General features: G+C 42.9%; 1 protein-coding gene across 14 annotated transcripts in view; it reads right to left on the minus strand.

The window, feature by feature from the left end:
* Positions 1-15,364: 15,364 nt before the first annotated feature.
* Positions 15,365-16,228, minus strand: part of CELF4 (CUGBP Elav-like family member 4) — a gene marked incomplete at both ends in the record, with an annotated part of 688,465 nt that continues 687,601 nt past the window's right edge. For all 14 annotated transcript variants that reach the window (XM_084278569.1, XM_084278576.1, XM_084278571.1 and 11 more), the window contains one exon: positions 15,365-15,492. In XM_084278569.1, coding sequence (XP_084134695.1) covers positions 15,365-15,492 — 128 coding nt within the window. The remainder of the gene's footprint in view (positions 15,493-16,228) is intronic.

A 16,228-nucleotide genomic window follows, 5' to 3' on the forward strand; every position in this document is an offset into this window, starting at 1 on the left:
CAACATTTTTAATCAAGACAGTTTTGTTTTTTGTGCTGTTGGCATTTCCTTTTTAATCTACTAGGATGAAAATTTGCTGCGGTAACATCTAGTTTGGTCAAAATGTCACTTTTTGGTCACCCCCTCCTCCCCCAGCCATTTTGATGAAAAAATGTCAAGCAGCAATAGTTGTGTCACCTCTGATTTATCTATTTTTCTAGAGCCATTAGTCTCAAGCAGAGGATGAAAAAGCACCACAATGGAGTGGCTGCTTCTGGAGAAGCCAGCCTGGATTGTCACAAAATGTCACTGTTTCCTGGTGTGGTGTTGCCTTTTCTAACCCTGTCCCCAGGTGGTGACATCTCCTGTCCCAGGTCACAGACATCTCGATGGGCACAGTGTGAGAGGAATCACAGGGTGGTGGAGACACCTTGAAGGAGCTGTGGAGGTGTGTGGTGGGAGGATGAGTGAGGCTGGGGTGGGACAGAGTCAGGATGCTGGGTGGGCTGGTGCAGGAGGGAGCTCCAGTCTGCCCATCACTGAGGTTACAGTAGGAAGCAATGGTTAAGGGCTAAGCAGTCACAGCCCTGGTCACCCTCCTTGGCAGCAACCAGAATTTGCCTATGCAAACATGGCCATGTCTCCCTACTCCTCTCTCAGCTGTTTTTTACCAACCAAGAGCTTTACAAGCAAAGGTCAGTGAGGAGCATTTATCCTGCTTCATACAGTGTGCTCACTCCTGGTTTGCTGCTGGTGAACATTAAGTTGGAGAGGAAATTAAGCTGTGTGGTAGCTACCTTTCTGCACATAATGAAAGGTTCTTTATTACAAGGGGGCCTCAAGGAGTTTGCTATCTCCTGAGCATTGTATCAACAGTTTAATTAAAAAAATGTACATAGTTGAGAACCAAGCCTAATTGGGAAGCTGTGAGTGAGCCTCTGTGCCCAGACTCCACTGGTTCTTTTTCCCCTCTGTAGATTGAATAGAGCTTATGGAAAAGCTGACGAACCCAGTGCTTCACTCCTCTATTCTTGTTACTGAGGGTGAGGTAGAGACACTATGCCCACTCCCCTCTTCCTTTTCCCTAACAGACAATGGTGCCTCCTGGGTTAATCTCAAGACCCCTAATTGGGCCCAGCTCACAAATGTCAGCAGGTAGGGTTATACTGCCTGTGACTTCCAAGTAGGTTGCCTGATGCATCCTATGTGGGGCTCTAGCACCTGCCATGAGACATGATAGCCCATGGTGCACAGGCAGGTTGGGGATGGAGGAATTTGGTCTGTAATTTCTCACTGGGAGCAGTTGTTGGGGTTGTGCTTGTGTGAGGCTGCATCCAGGAAAGAAGGAGACCCCCAGCTCTCCTCCCAGATGAAATTCTGTCAGAGATCTGCAGTGACTCTCCCAAGCCTGATTCTCTGCCCGGGGCAGGAGACAGGGCTGGACTCAGCAGCCATCTGTCCTGCTCATAGTTGAGGTGGTCGGTGCACCCTGCTCCTCACAATCATGCAAGACTTCCCAAGTGCAGCAATTACTCAAGCAAGCCCATTCCTGCCTTGCAAGGCAGGACTTGCACCTCACAGCATCTCCCACATGAAGCCTCACACTTGTGGGTCTCCCCTGTGATACAGAGTGGCACCATTCCCCAGGGGTGAGACTTCACCCTTCTTCTGCCCTGCCTGTTCAGCACCTTGCTTACTCTCTGTACCCCTCTAAATCAAAATGCAGCCAGGAACACTTACTCCCAGCTTGCAACACTCAATTACTCCTTCTGATATTTTATTTTTTTTGCCTGCAGCTTCAAATTACCTTCAAGGTGCACAGTGCAATTAGCTAAAAATATTTCCTGCTTCGTTTTAATTGCACTAAAACTCTAATGTACCTCCAGCGAGGAGCAGTAAGGTGGAAATTGGTGCGCCAAATATTTCAAATTGATTAAAGCCCAGGATGACTCAATAAGCTTACATAGTTCTATTAATTATTAAATGTTATTAATTTTTTGTTTAAAAAAAAAAAAACCAACCCTTCCTGGAGCTACATTCTGTATGACGTTTCTGAAACAAGATGCTTTCACTAAGGAGATGATAACTCTTTCTGTGTTTGACAAAGATAAGACAAGAATTCCTCCATATAGTTGGAGTGGTTTGCATCTGAAGAACTCACAGCTCTTGGCAGATTTTAGTATCTCAGAATTTGATTCTGAAAACACTCATGTATGTGACTTATGTTTGTGACTCATTTCACTGCTATAGCTGAGGTATTTATATGGTTCTAATTTAGAGCTGGATCACATTTTTGTTCACAGCCTTTCTTGGTAGAAAATGCAGGTGATCAGTCAAACATTATGATTGCCTGAAAAATAATCAAAACTTTTTTGAGAATTTAAAAAGAAATCCAAAACAAATTTTACTTTTTTTTTGAAAGCACTGAAAACCAATGTGCTGATTTCATCGTTCCCATGATGGCTGGTTCATAAGATTACTTCAACCTACTTCAAAAAAACTATCAAAAATAAACCCCAAATGCTATTTGCATCCTGTGAAGAGTCTATCAGTCTCAGTCCTTTGGGTTTCTGGTTCATTGTTACCTCAGACAGCCTGTGCTTATGAAACCTGTCCTCTTGTGCCTGCAGCTGTGCTGCCTGGGAGTGCTGTCATCCCCTGATTCCACAGACCTGAACCCCAAGGTTGGACCTGTTTAGGTCTGCTGCTGCTGAGCTTTGCTTTGTAACTCGTTTTATTCTAAATCAACCTGTGCATCTTAAATGACTGAGATGGCAGGTCACTGCTAGTCTAGGTGACTTTAGATGTGTCAGGAAGCTATCACATGAGCCATTCAGCTGTCAGAAGTGAGGTGATGGACACACTGAGCATCTGGAAATGGAAACCCCACAAGTTGATCTTGCTGCAGACACAGGTTGAAGTGTGGCTGTGACCATAAGCTGTAGAGGGGTGTCTGATATTCCAGCCTCATATCCTAGCCCTGTAATTTCATTCCCAAATGCTAATATTAATGGTCTTACTGGTTAGAGATTTAGAAAGTTACTTCAGTCATCTGAGGTTCTGAAATTTTGTCAAAGGACCTCAGAGGACCTGCAGGAAGGATTAATACCTATACTCATTATTTCTAGGACTCTCTCTATATATCTATATTTAAGTTGGTCTATTTGGTTTTACATTTTCAGTACCACAAGAGCTTGTTTCAAACAGACAATCAGTGAGTTGTCAGATGAGGCTTTCTGTGCAGCAAGTCTCTCACCAGTTTCATACTACTGACAGGCTCATGTATGCCTATGCCTTTATGCTCCTTCCTATGCCTAAGGGGTAGGGATTTACCTGAGTGAGGAATGATGGTGGGGTAGAGGTGGGATTGAGTGCATGTCTCACCCACTTCCATGGATGTGAACGGAGCCTGTTAGTGATGGTGGAGTTAATGGCAAATGTCAGAAAGATGTTGCCCATCTCTGCACTCTCTCTCTCCTGTACACTCCAGGGCAAGAACAACCTTTGACTATTTCCGGAGAAGTTTATGTCTGCAACTGATTCTTAAAGAATTTTGAGGGAAATTGAAGGTGCTCAGCCTCTTGCCAAAGGGCATATTGAGAAGATGAGACCCTGTAAAAAAAAACAACCCAGCATCTCACTGGTGGTGTGCAAGTCCATTCGGTTGCTTCCTCTGAAGCATAACTCCAGGAAGGCAGGTACTGGCTCCTCCTTCCCCATGGGAGTACAGGAGAGAAATTAAAGAGAAGGGGGGAAAAAAATCATTTCACAGCTAGTCTGCCCTGAACCAGAAAAGGTTCCTGACACCAACAAACTAATCAACGCTGAAAGCTTATGAGGTCAAGGTTTCCCTTCTCCTCCATTATTCTTTTGATTTTTTCTGACTGGCTGGGACTCGAGCACTGCCCTAGCAAGTCTATAAATACAAAAGCCTTTCTTGCCTTCCTCTGGAGCACACCAAAGACCATTTGAATATCTGTGGGGAGAAGTTAAAACAAAACCCAATCAAAGCAACTTGCAAAAACACCAACTTGTCCAGTCAACGCTCAAGTGCTCACCATAAATTGCTGTAAGTCAGGCACAAGAAGTTCACTGCTCTTTGTGAAAAGGGGAAGCCAGCTTTTCCTTCTAAGAGCAGGCCCTCTGGATTCAATGTTTCATGTGAAGACTTATGGCTGGAAATGTTAATTTCAAGCAACTCGCAGAACTGGCAGCAGGAGCTGGTGACCTGTGCCTGAAGGAAGGAGCCCAGGATAGGCAGACTTGAGGTACGAACGTGTGGGCTGCCTGGGGCAAATCAGTGCCTGTGCCTCCTCCCCTGTGCTCCACAAAATGCTGACAAGCTCATACACATAGCTCAGCACACTGCTGCTATGAATTTCCCTGACCTGGCCACCAAGAAGACCCCAGACTTTGTAGAGTCCTTCACACTGGCATCTACAGGGTGCAGAATGCAGGGAAACCTCTCTCTCTGGCACCTGGGGCACTTCCTCCCCCCCTTCCCTGGCCTTGGTGCCTGCACAACTCCTTACAGCTTCTCACTCCCTTCTCTGGGGGCAGAAAGCTGCTTCTTGTGGTTTTTTTCTGCCACCCATGCAGCCTTCCCACCCCCATTCCCCAGAACCCAGCCACACAAAACTACGACATTCCTAAAGCCAGGTGAGGCTTGTAAACCTCCTTGGTATGGAGGGAAAATTGCATAGGACCTGGGAACAGCTACAGCTGGTATGGCATTTGAAATGTTGAGGGTCCCTGTCCTAAGGCGCTGCCCACGCTTTCTGTGCTGCGACTCAGGGAACTTTACACAGCAGTCTTTTCATAGCAAAGGCAAAGCTACTCCCTCCATCTTTCCTGTCCTTGGGCTCTCTGTTGGGCTCTGTGCTCCTTTGGTACATAGGATTGCTCTTTTTGGTAGAAAAAGGGAAAAGAAAAATGCCCTCTTCCCAGCAAGGTCTGACAAACAGGAATCATAGCTGCAGCATAAGCTTCTCTGATGGATTCTGCCTCAGCAAAATGAAATTAAGATTTCAGCAAACAAGCCCCAATTCCGTGGTACCAGTAGAACAAATGACATCTGATAATTGCTAACTCCTTTTGCTTATTCTTTGCTCTGTTCACCCCATCAGTCTCTCCAGATTATATTTTCAGCTGAGTTTAATGAACGCCATTTATTAAACTAACACCAGGGTTCTGCTCTGGCCTCAGACAGATGTGCCTGCTAATATGAATCATTTTGTTCAATTGGATTATTCTGATGGAGAGCGGATCCCTGCCACTCCAAGGAGCACAAACAAATGGAGAAACAGCTCGCCTCCAGTTGTGACCAGCCGCTCGTGTTCATTAGGAGGCAGCTCCGGGCTCTGCAGGCAGCTTGGCAGGGTGGTGTCCCTACCGCTCCCATCAGCCGGTGCTTCTGCTCCTTTCCTTTCTCCCCTCACGTACAGAGAAAGCCCACATCTCAGTGTGGCCCTGAGCCTGGCTTGTTGTTGGAACATGAACATCGCTGCTACCTTTCCTGTCTTTACCAGCTACATGGGCAACAGGATTCACCTTCTCTGTCACCACGAATACTCCTTATCTGAATGCAAACCCAATCTTCTCTCTCCCCCCCACCCTGTTTATTCTTTCCTTCCCAGTGTGCCATGTCTGACCTCCTTTACATTGACACCCTAGAAAATGTAGAGTACTTATTTGCTATTGATCCTTCTTTACTCTGATCTTCTCCAATTATTTGGGCAAAGGGACAGGGATGATATGCTTTTAAAGGCTTGTATTAATCAGAGAAAAGAGATAAAATCCATCTGAAATCTCCCAGACAGAGATCCCCTCAGTCTATCATTTGGGATTTTAGTGTTGAAAATTTTGGGTCAATCTCTGTAATGCGTTGTGTTCAGGCACCAGACATCCATCTATCTGTCTATCTCAATACAAATCCTACCTTCTGTGAACCATAAAACTCCTAGCAGAGTGACATTACCACTTCTCACATCGACAGAACACACTGAGCACACATAACTTGGGGAAAAATTACAGAGGCAATTTGAAAGATCAGAAGAGAAAAAGCAGAAGATTTCTGGTCCCTGAGCGTAAGTGGCCAAATCCCACAACAGGCCTTTAGTTGGCAGAAATCATCATCGCTCTGTTAAAGCCTGTTTTTTTCCCAGGTGAAGGGCAGGGCCAGCACTTCTCCAGCTACCTGTGATCATCAGGATGACTTGTTCGAGATCTTTTCTGAGGGAATACATTATTTTCGTTTTAATCCTGAGAAGTATGCTCTACCAGAAGCCAGACTGTCAGGAAGTAGGACTGTACTGAAAGAGAAAAGACCCCAAAGCCAGCCATGGTGCCAGTCAACTTGCCTTTACTAACAGTCCTCGAGCGTGTTCCTCAACAAAGCCATCTGCTGTGAGTTAATTCCTACCTTCAGGTTTAAGTTTAGGAACAGGTTTTGTAAGCAGGGTATTTCTTTACTCCAGACCAGGATCTGTGCACCTTTCTCTAAGTTGTATTATACTGGTCTTTACAAGGAACAGGAAAAAGACCTATATGAATTCCTCGTGGGATTTATCTAATAAGGTCTGCATGGTCCATACCAAATAATGCCCTTGTAAGCTAAGAGCAGAAGACAGAACACCTTCAAAATACGCATGACCCCCTTCTGAGTGCACCAAACATTTTAAGAATTTTCACATAAGAGCCCAGTTTCCTAGAACAGTTTTTGGGCTCTAGGTTCCCTGCCTGATTCCCTTTCCCAACACTCAGTCTACCATGGTGGAGCAATGCCATGAGAGGAGAATGCACAGGGGAAAATACAGAGCATGGAAAGCATTCACTTGTTATATGTCACAGGAGATGGGATGCAACCTCTGCTGATGAGTGGAGATACTTTAAGAGGGGAGAACAAAAGAATCTTATCCAGCAAAGACAAATTTGTATCTGGCTGCACATGCTATGCGTTTCATGGCCTATTCATTCCAAATCCTTAGAAATCCAAGTAATGACAACCTATTTTGGAACAACTTGCTTGTTAAGACATTATACTACTGTACTCTATTATGACAACTGGAGCCCTGGTCTAGAGTACACCCAAATCAACCAAAAGATGTCTGTTGGCTTCAAGCACTGGACCTCTTATAGCCAGAAAGGTAGATACCTTGTTACTGTGAGGATTTTAAAGTTATCCTGCTTTGCAGAGTATGGGTGCTTCAACAGACCAGTTGCTGCATCTGTCCTCTATGGGCAAAAGGGGACATCAGAAAAGGCCATGAGAGAGAATATCTCTCTCAATAATTGGAGAAATCATTTTTTTAAAAGGATCAGTCAAGTGTGCAACTGCAGCTTTCCAGGGATGTAAGAGAATTTCTTCTGTTTGTAAATAATTGTTGTATAAAGGGATTTTTGAAATAAGTCACATGGATATTGCGGAAAGGTCCATTTGCTCCCTCGTGTCTCTGCTCTAAAAAGACCAAAGGGGGCAGAATGGTGACATTGTGTCTCCCTCTAGAACTGCAAATAATGGAAACACCTCTGCTAGGAGAATGATTAGAGTTAAATAAGTAATAGTGGTCCTGAATCCTTTGCTGCCATAAACCAGTGTCACTTCACTGACTTTGGAGGAGTTGGTGATTGATGCGGCCTGAGAACTTTGCCTGATCATGGCTGTAGTTAGTACCTTCCCAGGCAGAGCACTGAGTTCTCATTCACTATGCTTCATGGTTGGGAAATGGCTTGACTGCTGTTCTCCCTTCCCCTCCAGCTCAGCCTTCTACCCAATATTTCAAAAAGGTTGGATGAAGCTCAACTAAGTGGAAAAATGACCCATTTGAAATAAAAGCTGTCTTTTCTCTAACTGCAGTCACAGGGCAGAAGGAAAGACACCTGAGAAACAGGGTTTGCACTGTAAACCTTCAATTCTGTGCTACAGCTGAATCAAACACTTCAGAGACCAGAGTTTTGATATTCATTTGTATCCGGCCAAAGTTACCGTACCCATGAATTATTCAAATATGCAATTATTGCATTTGATATATCACTGGGTATAACTGTGGGAATGAGAAACAGTGTTCTAGTGCAGCTGATTGTATATGCCTTCCAAACCATAAGGACATCAATTTAAGGTGCTCATGTTGATGGAGCACTCTGCAACCCCTTATTAAGATTCTTGCCAACTCCTGTAGCAGTTTTTCCCCTGCAGAGTAAATTTCATGGAGTTTTTTAGCCTCCCTTTTCTTTATACCTACAGTGTAAGTGCCAAACAGTGCCCCATACAGTTTCAATTCATGGTTCTGCAGTAGCTTTCAAAGGTCAGTGGCAAAAAGACTGGACCATTTTCAGCTTACTGATCAATGCTACACAAGTGACCTGAATCCTGTGAAGCATGTGTTGGAGCTGACTCGTAACTTTGACTTTATTGGGAGTTTCCCACGTTAAACTTCTCTGCTAATTCACAACTCATTAGGGCCAGAGAACTCTCTTCCCTGCCTTTGGTCTATACTGTTGATATTGTTCTATCTGGACAAAAAAGCATGTTTGTGATGCCGATGATTTGACTAAACACACCAGAGACAGGTCTAGGAGTCTTCAAGTATATGATGCATAGGGCCATCTAAAGAGGCCATATCATGTCTGAAGATCTTTGTGATCTCATACTCTGAATTGCAAATTACTTCCCCTTTGCTCCCTCCCCAAGTTGGGGCATGTGTCAGTTGACAACATGCTTCTTTCCTGTCCACTCGTTACGGAGTAGTGCTCTCCCCAGCGCACCAGTATAAAAAATGTTTTGCTGACTTGTCACTTATTTGAGGGTCCTGTAGGAAAATTACCACACTTGTTTTTAAGCCTCATCCTGGATTTCCACAAACCTTTCTCACTGCATGTCCTTCCTCTCTATCTTTCTCTTCATACCTCTTTTATTTAGCAGAGGATTGCATCCTGTCAGTGTTGGCTGCTGCTGCTGGAACAAGTATTTTGGCTATGGGTGTCTCCTGTGTTTTTCCATCTCTTTGGCTCTTGTTTCAAATCACTGCTGTTCAAAACATGTACCCTTCCCTTTGCCTGTAATTTCCAGTTTTTCTTCAAGTTGCAGTTCCTCATGCACAGGCCCAGAAAATCTCTGTGCTGGATAAATGTAATAAAAACTTCCTTCAAAGGCTACTGCCTTCAGGTTACTGCAGATGCCCATTAACTGATGCAATCAAAGCTCACACCATTTAGCTCAGAAATGCTCTAAATATGACCTACTCAGATAATTTGCATTACATCATCCATATGAAATCCCATAGCTGGTCAAGTGGCTGAATATAACTCTACCACCCTCCAATCAATCCTGGGCCTTTGGGGGGTTTAGTTGTTGAAAGCCTTCAAAGATGGCACAGCTATACCGAGCTGCTGGTCTTTCACAGCAGGAACAACTCAGCAACCTCTTTGCTGGCTGACTCATTGGGAAAAGTTCTAACAAGCCTCCCAAAGTTTACTTCAGGGCATCAGTATCTACTGCATCACAGTGGGATGAGAAATGGGAGGCTGCTTTTGTATCTATTATTTAATTCTGAAATAATTGCATTATCTAACATTTAAAAAAATGGGGACATGGGCTTTAATGAAGAATTCATGCTCTGAACCAAAGGAAAGTGTTATGGTATTGCATTGTGCTGCTCTATCACTCCCATGACATATAGTGCAGATCCGTTAGTGACCTATATGGACTCATTTAGATGCAAACACAGCAATACTCCTGAAAAGCTGCCCTGCTTTGAGGAAGAACAAGTTCCAAATATTGCTGAATGGAATTCAGTCTCAGAGCAGTAATTACTGATTGTAATTTTGGAGTAAATGCAGTAATTAATTATTGTCGTTTTCCATCAGTGCATTATATTGTGTGCCAATCTTAGAATAACTACAATAATTAGCAAATGGGATTTTGCATGCTCTGGTATCGAAACTGTGGTTTATAGAACAGACATGAGATTTTTACCATAATAAAGTTATTAGTAATTTAAATGGGCGAACAGGTTAAAAATGATCAGCCAGAAAGGAGAAGGGTTTCCTTGTCAGTTTTGTATACACCTTCAGTAGTTCTATTTCAACCTCCCCCAGCAACATTCACTTCCCTTCTCTCATGTACGAGGACAACAGCTCTAAGTTTGGGTTACAAACACAGTGAGGGACATTTAATTTAATCAAATTTGTCAGTGGAAATTAAAAGCAAAAGTAATCCAAAGGAAAAAAAAATAAATTGGCCGAGCTGATGTTTTTCTAGTACCTAAACAGACTTTCCCAAATGAAGCTGTGCTGATTTTGTTCTTACTTTATTCACTCATATTAAAGCTTGTGTTGGAGTACTGTTTTGATGTAATTATGCTAGTGCGAATTTCCATAATGTAAGCAAGCCCTAAATGGTCTAAGTGAAGGGAAATGACAATAATCTGTGGAAGGGGGAGAAGAATTGGTTAGGATGATTCTAGGAGGCATAACTACAAGAAATGGGATTAGATTCTGATAAAGGATATTTAGTATTTGTCTCAAGATGAACAGCTTAATAGTCAACAGTGAGATCAATGCAACTGCAGAATAACCTCTCACTGGAGGTAACACAAACCTATTTGAGAGGGATAAGCAGCCCAAAATGCAGTAGAAAAAACACTTCCATTAGACTTTGCATTGAAGTGATCTGAAATGACAAGAGACAGCCAGAAATTTTCCATCCACATCTTTTTATCTATGAGCATTTGAAATTTTCCTTGGTTTGGGTGTTTTGGTTGATTTTTTTTTGGATGGGTTTTGGTTATCTTTTTGGTTTTGAATTTTCTCGGGGTTTTTTTTACTGTTTCAGGTTTTTTTTAAAAAAAATGTGGACAATAAAGTCTGCTAATTATTTTGTTTGTTTTGACTTTTTATGTCATCAGAGCACAGAAAAGGAAAACACAAAGCTTTCCTTTTTGGTATCCTATACATTCCAATGGAAAACGAAACAAAAAGACATTTTCTCTGAGGAAGAAATATCTCCTGTTCCAGCTAGCTGCAAAAACAACTATCTCACACCTTCTGCAATAAACCACACATCAGCACATGTTAAAGAAGCTGTGAAGGTGGACCTGAACACTTTTGCTTTAGCTTATGTTATTTCTTCTGGTGCTTTGGAGAAGCTAGTTGCCTTGCTCAGGTTGTTTCACTCACACTCACTTTGTCTCACTCAGTCTTATGCCAGTGCTCCAGGTTAGTCCCACCTAAACATCTCTCCATCATCAGCTTTAAAAAAAAACTTGGACAGCAGAGTATCTATCTGAGGTGGTAAATAGCACTTTGCTAATGATCAGTGACCGCAATGAAGCCACAGAAGGGGAATGGACAGGATTTTCACTGCTCTTCTGTGCAATGTCTTTTATTGATCTATCAGCTGGATGCTTCTGTGCTGCTCTCTAAGGTCCTTAATAGTGGAAGAGCTGTGAATCATGGGGTTTCTAGGCAATATTGTCCTGTCATGGCAACTACTGACTTAGCATGGATAGGGCACTGAGGAACTATCTTTGAGGCCTGGTGCAGGGGGCTGGAATCACGCTGATCACTTCTGTTGCCGTGGGGAGAGGGTCAGAGGAGTCCATTTTCCTGCCCATCCTAGCAGTCCTCCATGGTGTTGGCCATGTGGAGGGCTCACACCCACCTTCCAGTGCTGCAGGCTGTACCTGCAACTTTGCCATACCACAGGGTACTGAAGGCCTCCTAGGAAGGGCCACACAAGGGAACTGTGCCTTTTGGGGTGGTTTTGTCTTCATTATGTTGTGCATTTGCTATCTGAAAGACACATGAAATGCCTCTGAATCCTGGCTTCTTAGTCCTGAGGGGGGATTAGTAATAGAATATATTGATTTTGGCAGAGTTGTCTCAAACTATCCTATTCACCTACTGTTACTTTCTCCCTGTCCTCTCCCCACCGACCCCACCTTTTTTTTTTTTTTTTCTTTTTTTTTTCTACAACCACTCTTTTAATTATAAAGAAAAAAGAGGCTGTTTTGGAAACATTTTGCCACCAGAATTCTTCAGGGGTTTGGTTGCCACAGATTGTGGGCTTATCTGCCACATCACAGAGACCCTTTCAGTGTTTGACAGCAACTTTAGAACACTTGCAAGGAAAACAAAGAACTTCAAATCACTGTGGCCTAGACTGCCTTTGTCCCAAAAGAGATATATGTAAAATAAAAAAAAAAAAATAAAAAAAAAAGTGCATCCAGAATTAAAATTGAGTGAAGATCTTTCTTTCTTGGTTTGGAAAAAAGCACTCTGGTGGATTACATCAAGCTGGGTGCTGCTTGTGTTTTTTGTTGGCAGCCTCTTATTTTTGGAAAGGAGTTCAATAAAACAAAGCTCTTCTTTAGAAAAATCCTAATTAAAAAGTTTCTTGAGCATCCTCTTGAAGCACATGAGTAATTGCCCTGATGTCAATATGGTTATGCACATGCTTCAGATTGGAATTAAGGACCATGAAGAGCTGCGACCAAAGTAAAACTAGATAAAAACCTTACAGGAGTTACTGTGTTTCTGCCAGTTAAGGGAGCTGCCTGCTCTCAAGCTTTGTAATAGCGGTCCATGCTGTACCCATGGGCCTAGCTGGCTTCTGTCCTCCTGCTTTTAGGAGACTTCTTGTTGCAGCAGTGACACTGAGTGGGCAAGTCAGAATTCCAGTGGTATTTCAGAGGCTGGCTGGAAGTTGCACATAAAACCTGCTGAGGGTACAACACTGTGCTGAGCTGAGAACAACTGACCTGTCTCTAAGTAAGGCTTATTACTGAGGGCTCATCCCTGTGCTGAATTGTGGCCATCATGGCTAAAAATCCTCTCTCTGCTTCTAGGGTGTTGGTATGGATGCTTCCAAGCACTGAAAAGGAGATGAACTGAAGAAGAGATGGATTTAAGCCCTTCTGGGTATTTTTGCTGTCAGCAGGTGTCCTCTCTAATCTAACCTGGTATAGTAGGGATTTAGCACAGGGACTACTACTTTTCCTAGAGAACTCTCTCCAACTAAAAGACAGGTACGTATTTAGCTCCATCATTGGGCTCACCAAGGTGGGAGTCTACAAGACAATAAGGACCTTGGAGCTGCATTTACTCCATTATGATAGGGACTGTCTATACCTTTATTAAGGCTCAGATAATCAGAGAATGGAAGTGATCTGGTGGCAACAACTGAACTGATTTTGCTGGACAGCTGAGAATTGAAATGAAAGTAAAAGCCAGGAAGGCTAAAAGACTTCCTATTTAGAGGTTTAGAGAACTCAAGACTGTTCTCCTGCTTTACAGAATCAAATGAAAGAGAAAAAATGCTTTAAGAAAGAGATAGGGAATTTTATTGCTATTTTACCAGCTGATTTCTTTTTATGCAATTTATTGGGGGAAAAAATAAAACCCAAACAACCTATCTAATACTGCTGAGTAATCTTTCCATAGAAAACACACTGAGACCTCAACGTCAGTCTGATCATGAAAAGGTAGAGGAAGAACATGTTACAATGATCCATGCTATTGAAATTACCATAGAGTCATGCCAGTGAATCTTTAATAACACGGGTGTCTACAGCCTTGCACTTTCTTACACAGTCATAAGAAACAAGCATCTCTTCAGTGTTCACAGCTATGCTATAACATTATTGCTTTGTGCCAAACTTAGGAGATGCTTGTGTTCCTCAATCCCTTTGCAGGTGTCATTGAAAATCTCTCCAACAAAGACAGTCCCTGCTTTAAAAAAATTGCATGCATGCATCTCCCACTCTCCCACAGCAAAACCTGCAGTAAAAAGCCAGTGTGATGAAGCAAAAAGCATTTGGATATGGAAACACATTTTGGTTTCAAGCTTCCAAGAGGCCTTGTCATAAGCAAGGAAAAGAAAAGAGGTATTTGAAGAGGGAAAATGCAGTGACAGCTATCTTCATCTAGTCACATGTAAAGGAGAATCTAAACTATGGAGTCTGTATCTTGCACATGCACCTAATGTGTTTATTGAAAGGTTTCTTGATCTGCTTTATCTTGTCTTCAGTGCAGCACCTCTTTCAAAGGCATTTTGATCCCATTCCTTAATTCTCAGTGGAAAGGATACTGCTCTGAAGACTGGAACAATATATTTTTCAAAGATATTAGAGATATCAATGAAAAATTGGAACAGTTCTTTGGAAAGGTTGAAGATAGGATTTCCCGCTTGTACTGTAGATGCATCAAAAAAGACCTGAATCAAAATCACTGAATCTTATGTATCACAAATATAACGACCTAGAAAGGTGACCTAACCCATCTCTCCCTCACTAATTCAGAAATTCAAACTTCTTGTTGTAGTTTAGGGCCACCTTGAGTACTGGGTTTATTGGAAAAAAAGGTATGGAACAAGTTTAACAGCAGGAAGAGTTGCTATCTCAGTAACAAAACCATACAGTTTTATATTTCTGTTTCTACAAGATTATCTAATAGAAAAGCCAGACAGCAGTGGAAAATATTTCCATACTTGGAAATATATAGAATTTTGTTATTGGTGATAGGCTGTTCCAAATGAAACAAGGTGCTGCTTCTGATATTTTTGAAACCATTACATGTATTAGAAGTTCTCTTGGAGCACCAATCTGCTCCTTTCCAACAACACAAGGTACATGAGCCTGACAGTGAAACCCTTGTTCAAATTTGTCTAAATCCTCACTCAAGCAAAGCTTCCTTGGCTTTGGTTGGGGTTTATCTACACACAGAAGTTAACAGTGACTGAGCAAGAAGTGAGCATGGATCCTTCTATTAATTTCTTGGGCTTTGAAAGAAAGAAATTAGGGGTTATTTAGTTGTCAGGGAGACACATTTACATAAAGTTATTATGCTGGGATGAAATTGGATACAGACTATACCGCATGAAGAATGAAGAATGCTTTGAAACGTTTGCAACACAGAGCTATTGAGACAGACACTGTCCCAGTCCAGTCACCTGGGATTAAGCTGCAGCCCAGTCCCATCTCTTAATTGCAGGTTTTCTTCAGCCACCAGAAATGCTCTCTTTGGCTGAGCAAGGGGAATCAGGACAGCTGCTGGCTCTCCTCTAGTGACCAGGAAGACTTTCTAGACATGCAGGATGCCCCTGGGGTGGGGAACTTGGCTTGTCCCTCGTTAAGCATCCTTCCACCTCTTTTTCTAAAGAGACGCACACACAAACAGTTCCTGGTTTATGTGTGGGTGCGTATCAGTGCAGTGTGGCTCTAGCCAGAGGCCTAAGTGAAAGAGGCAGAAGCTAGAGAGTAGAGAGTCTCAGAGCTGAATCTTTTTGAGGGTCTGCAACACAAAGAGAGGCTACAACCACAGCTGACATCCCTCTTCCCCATGCAGTTACCTGTGCTAGTGCTTTGTATCCAGTGGTTCCCACAACTCTTCAGTAGGGACGATTAGCATCCTTTGGCCTCTTCAGCTGCACCTTCAGCCTCTTCATGCCAATCTGGAAGCCATTCATAGCCTGGATAGCGGCTTGGGCACTGGCAGGATTGTCAAAACTCACAAAACCTGTCAAAACATGAGGTAAGGCAGGAAGTTTAATGAGTTGAAGGGAGCCAAGAAACGTACATGCAACGACCACTGAGAATGAACATGGGGAAGGGTGTGAGCGTGGTGGGAGGGAGCAAGCAGGTATGAGGCTGGGTGGGTGGGCAGGTGGGTGAGGAGAGGATGGTTGCGAATGGGGACGAAGGGTAGGAGGGGTTGTTATAGATTAGTGTCCTGGTCTGAGTGCCAGTTTGGACACAATACTGTGTGAAGCACAGGGATCCAAATGCTGGTGCCACAGTACCAGCACACACAAGATTTGGGTCACCTTTGAGTTGGGTGTCAGTGGATGTGATGCATGGTCTCAAGGCACTCTGTCTTGCTCTTTTTCCCTCTGCCATGACTGGGGTAAACCTCTAGACCTTCCTTCACCCATGAACATGACCTTCCCTTTGCCTTCCAATATTCATTATGATGGGAATCTGATATACCTACTGCTACTTCCTTATGGCAATACAAATAAAATGTGAATTTAATAAGTTTGCCATTATAGTATTCATGGACATGAATAGTTTTATTAACTGGTAATTACTGCAGACTTTCTGTTGACTCTGAGGTTGAGAAAGATGAACACTGGTGCTTTCCTTAACATGGTTTCCAGAAGAAGTTTCATACCTTGCCAGAAAATCATCCAATCATCCATGAGACGCATCCAGCAGCAGAAACACCTACAGTGACTGAATATCATATTTACAGG

This window comes from Gallinula chloropus, assembly GCF_964237585.1.
Source record: "Gallinula chloropus genome assembly, chromosome: Z".
Taxonomy (NCBI): Eukaryota; Metazoa; Chordata; class Aves; order Gruiformes; family Rallidae; genus Gallinula; species Gallinula chloropus.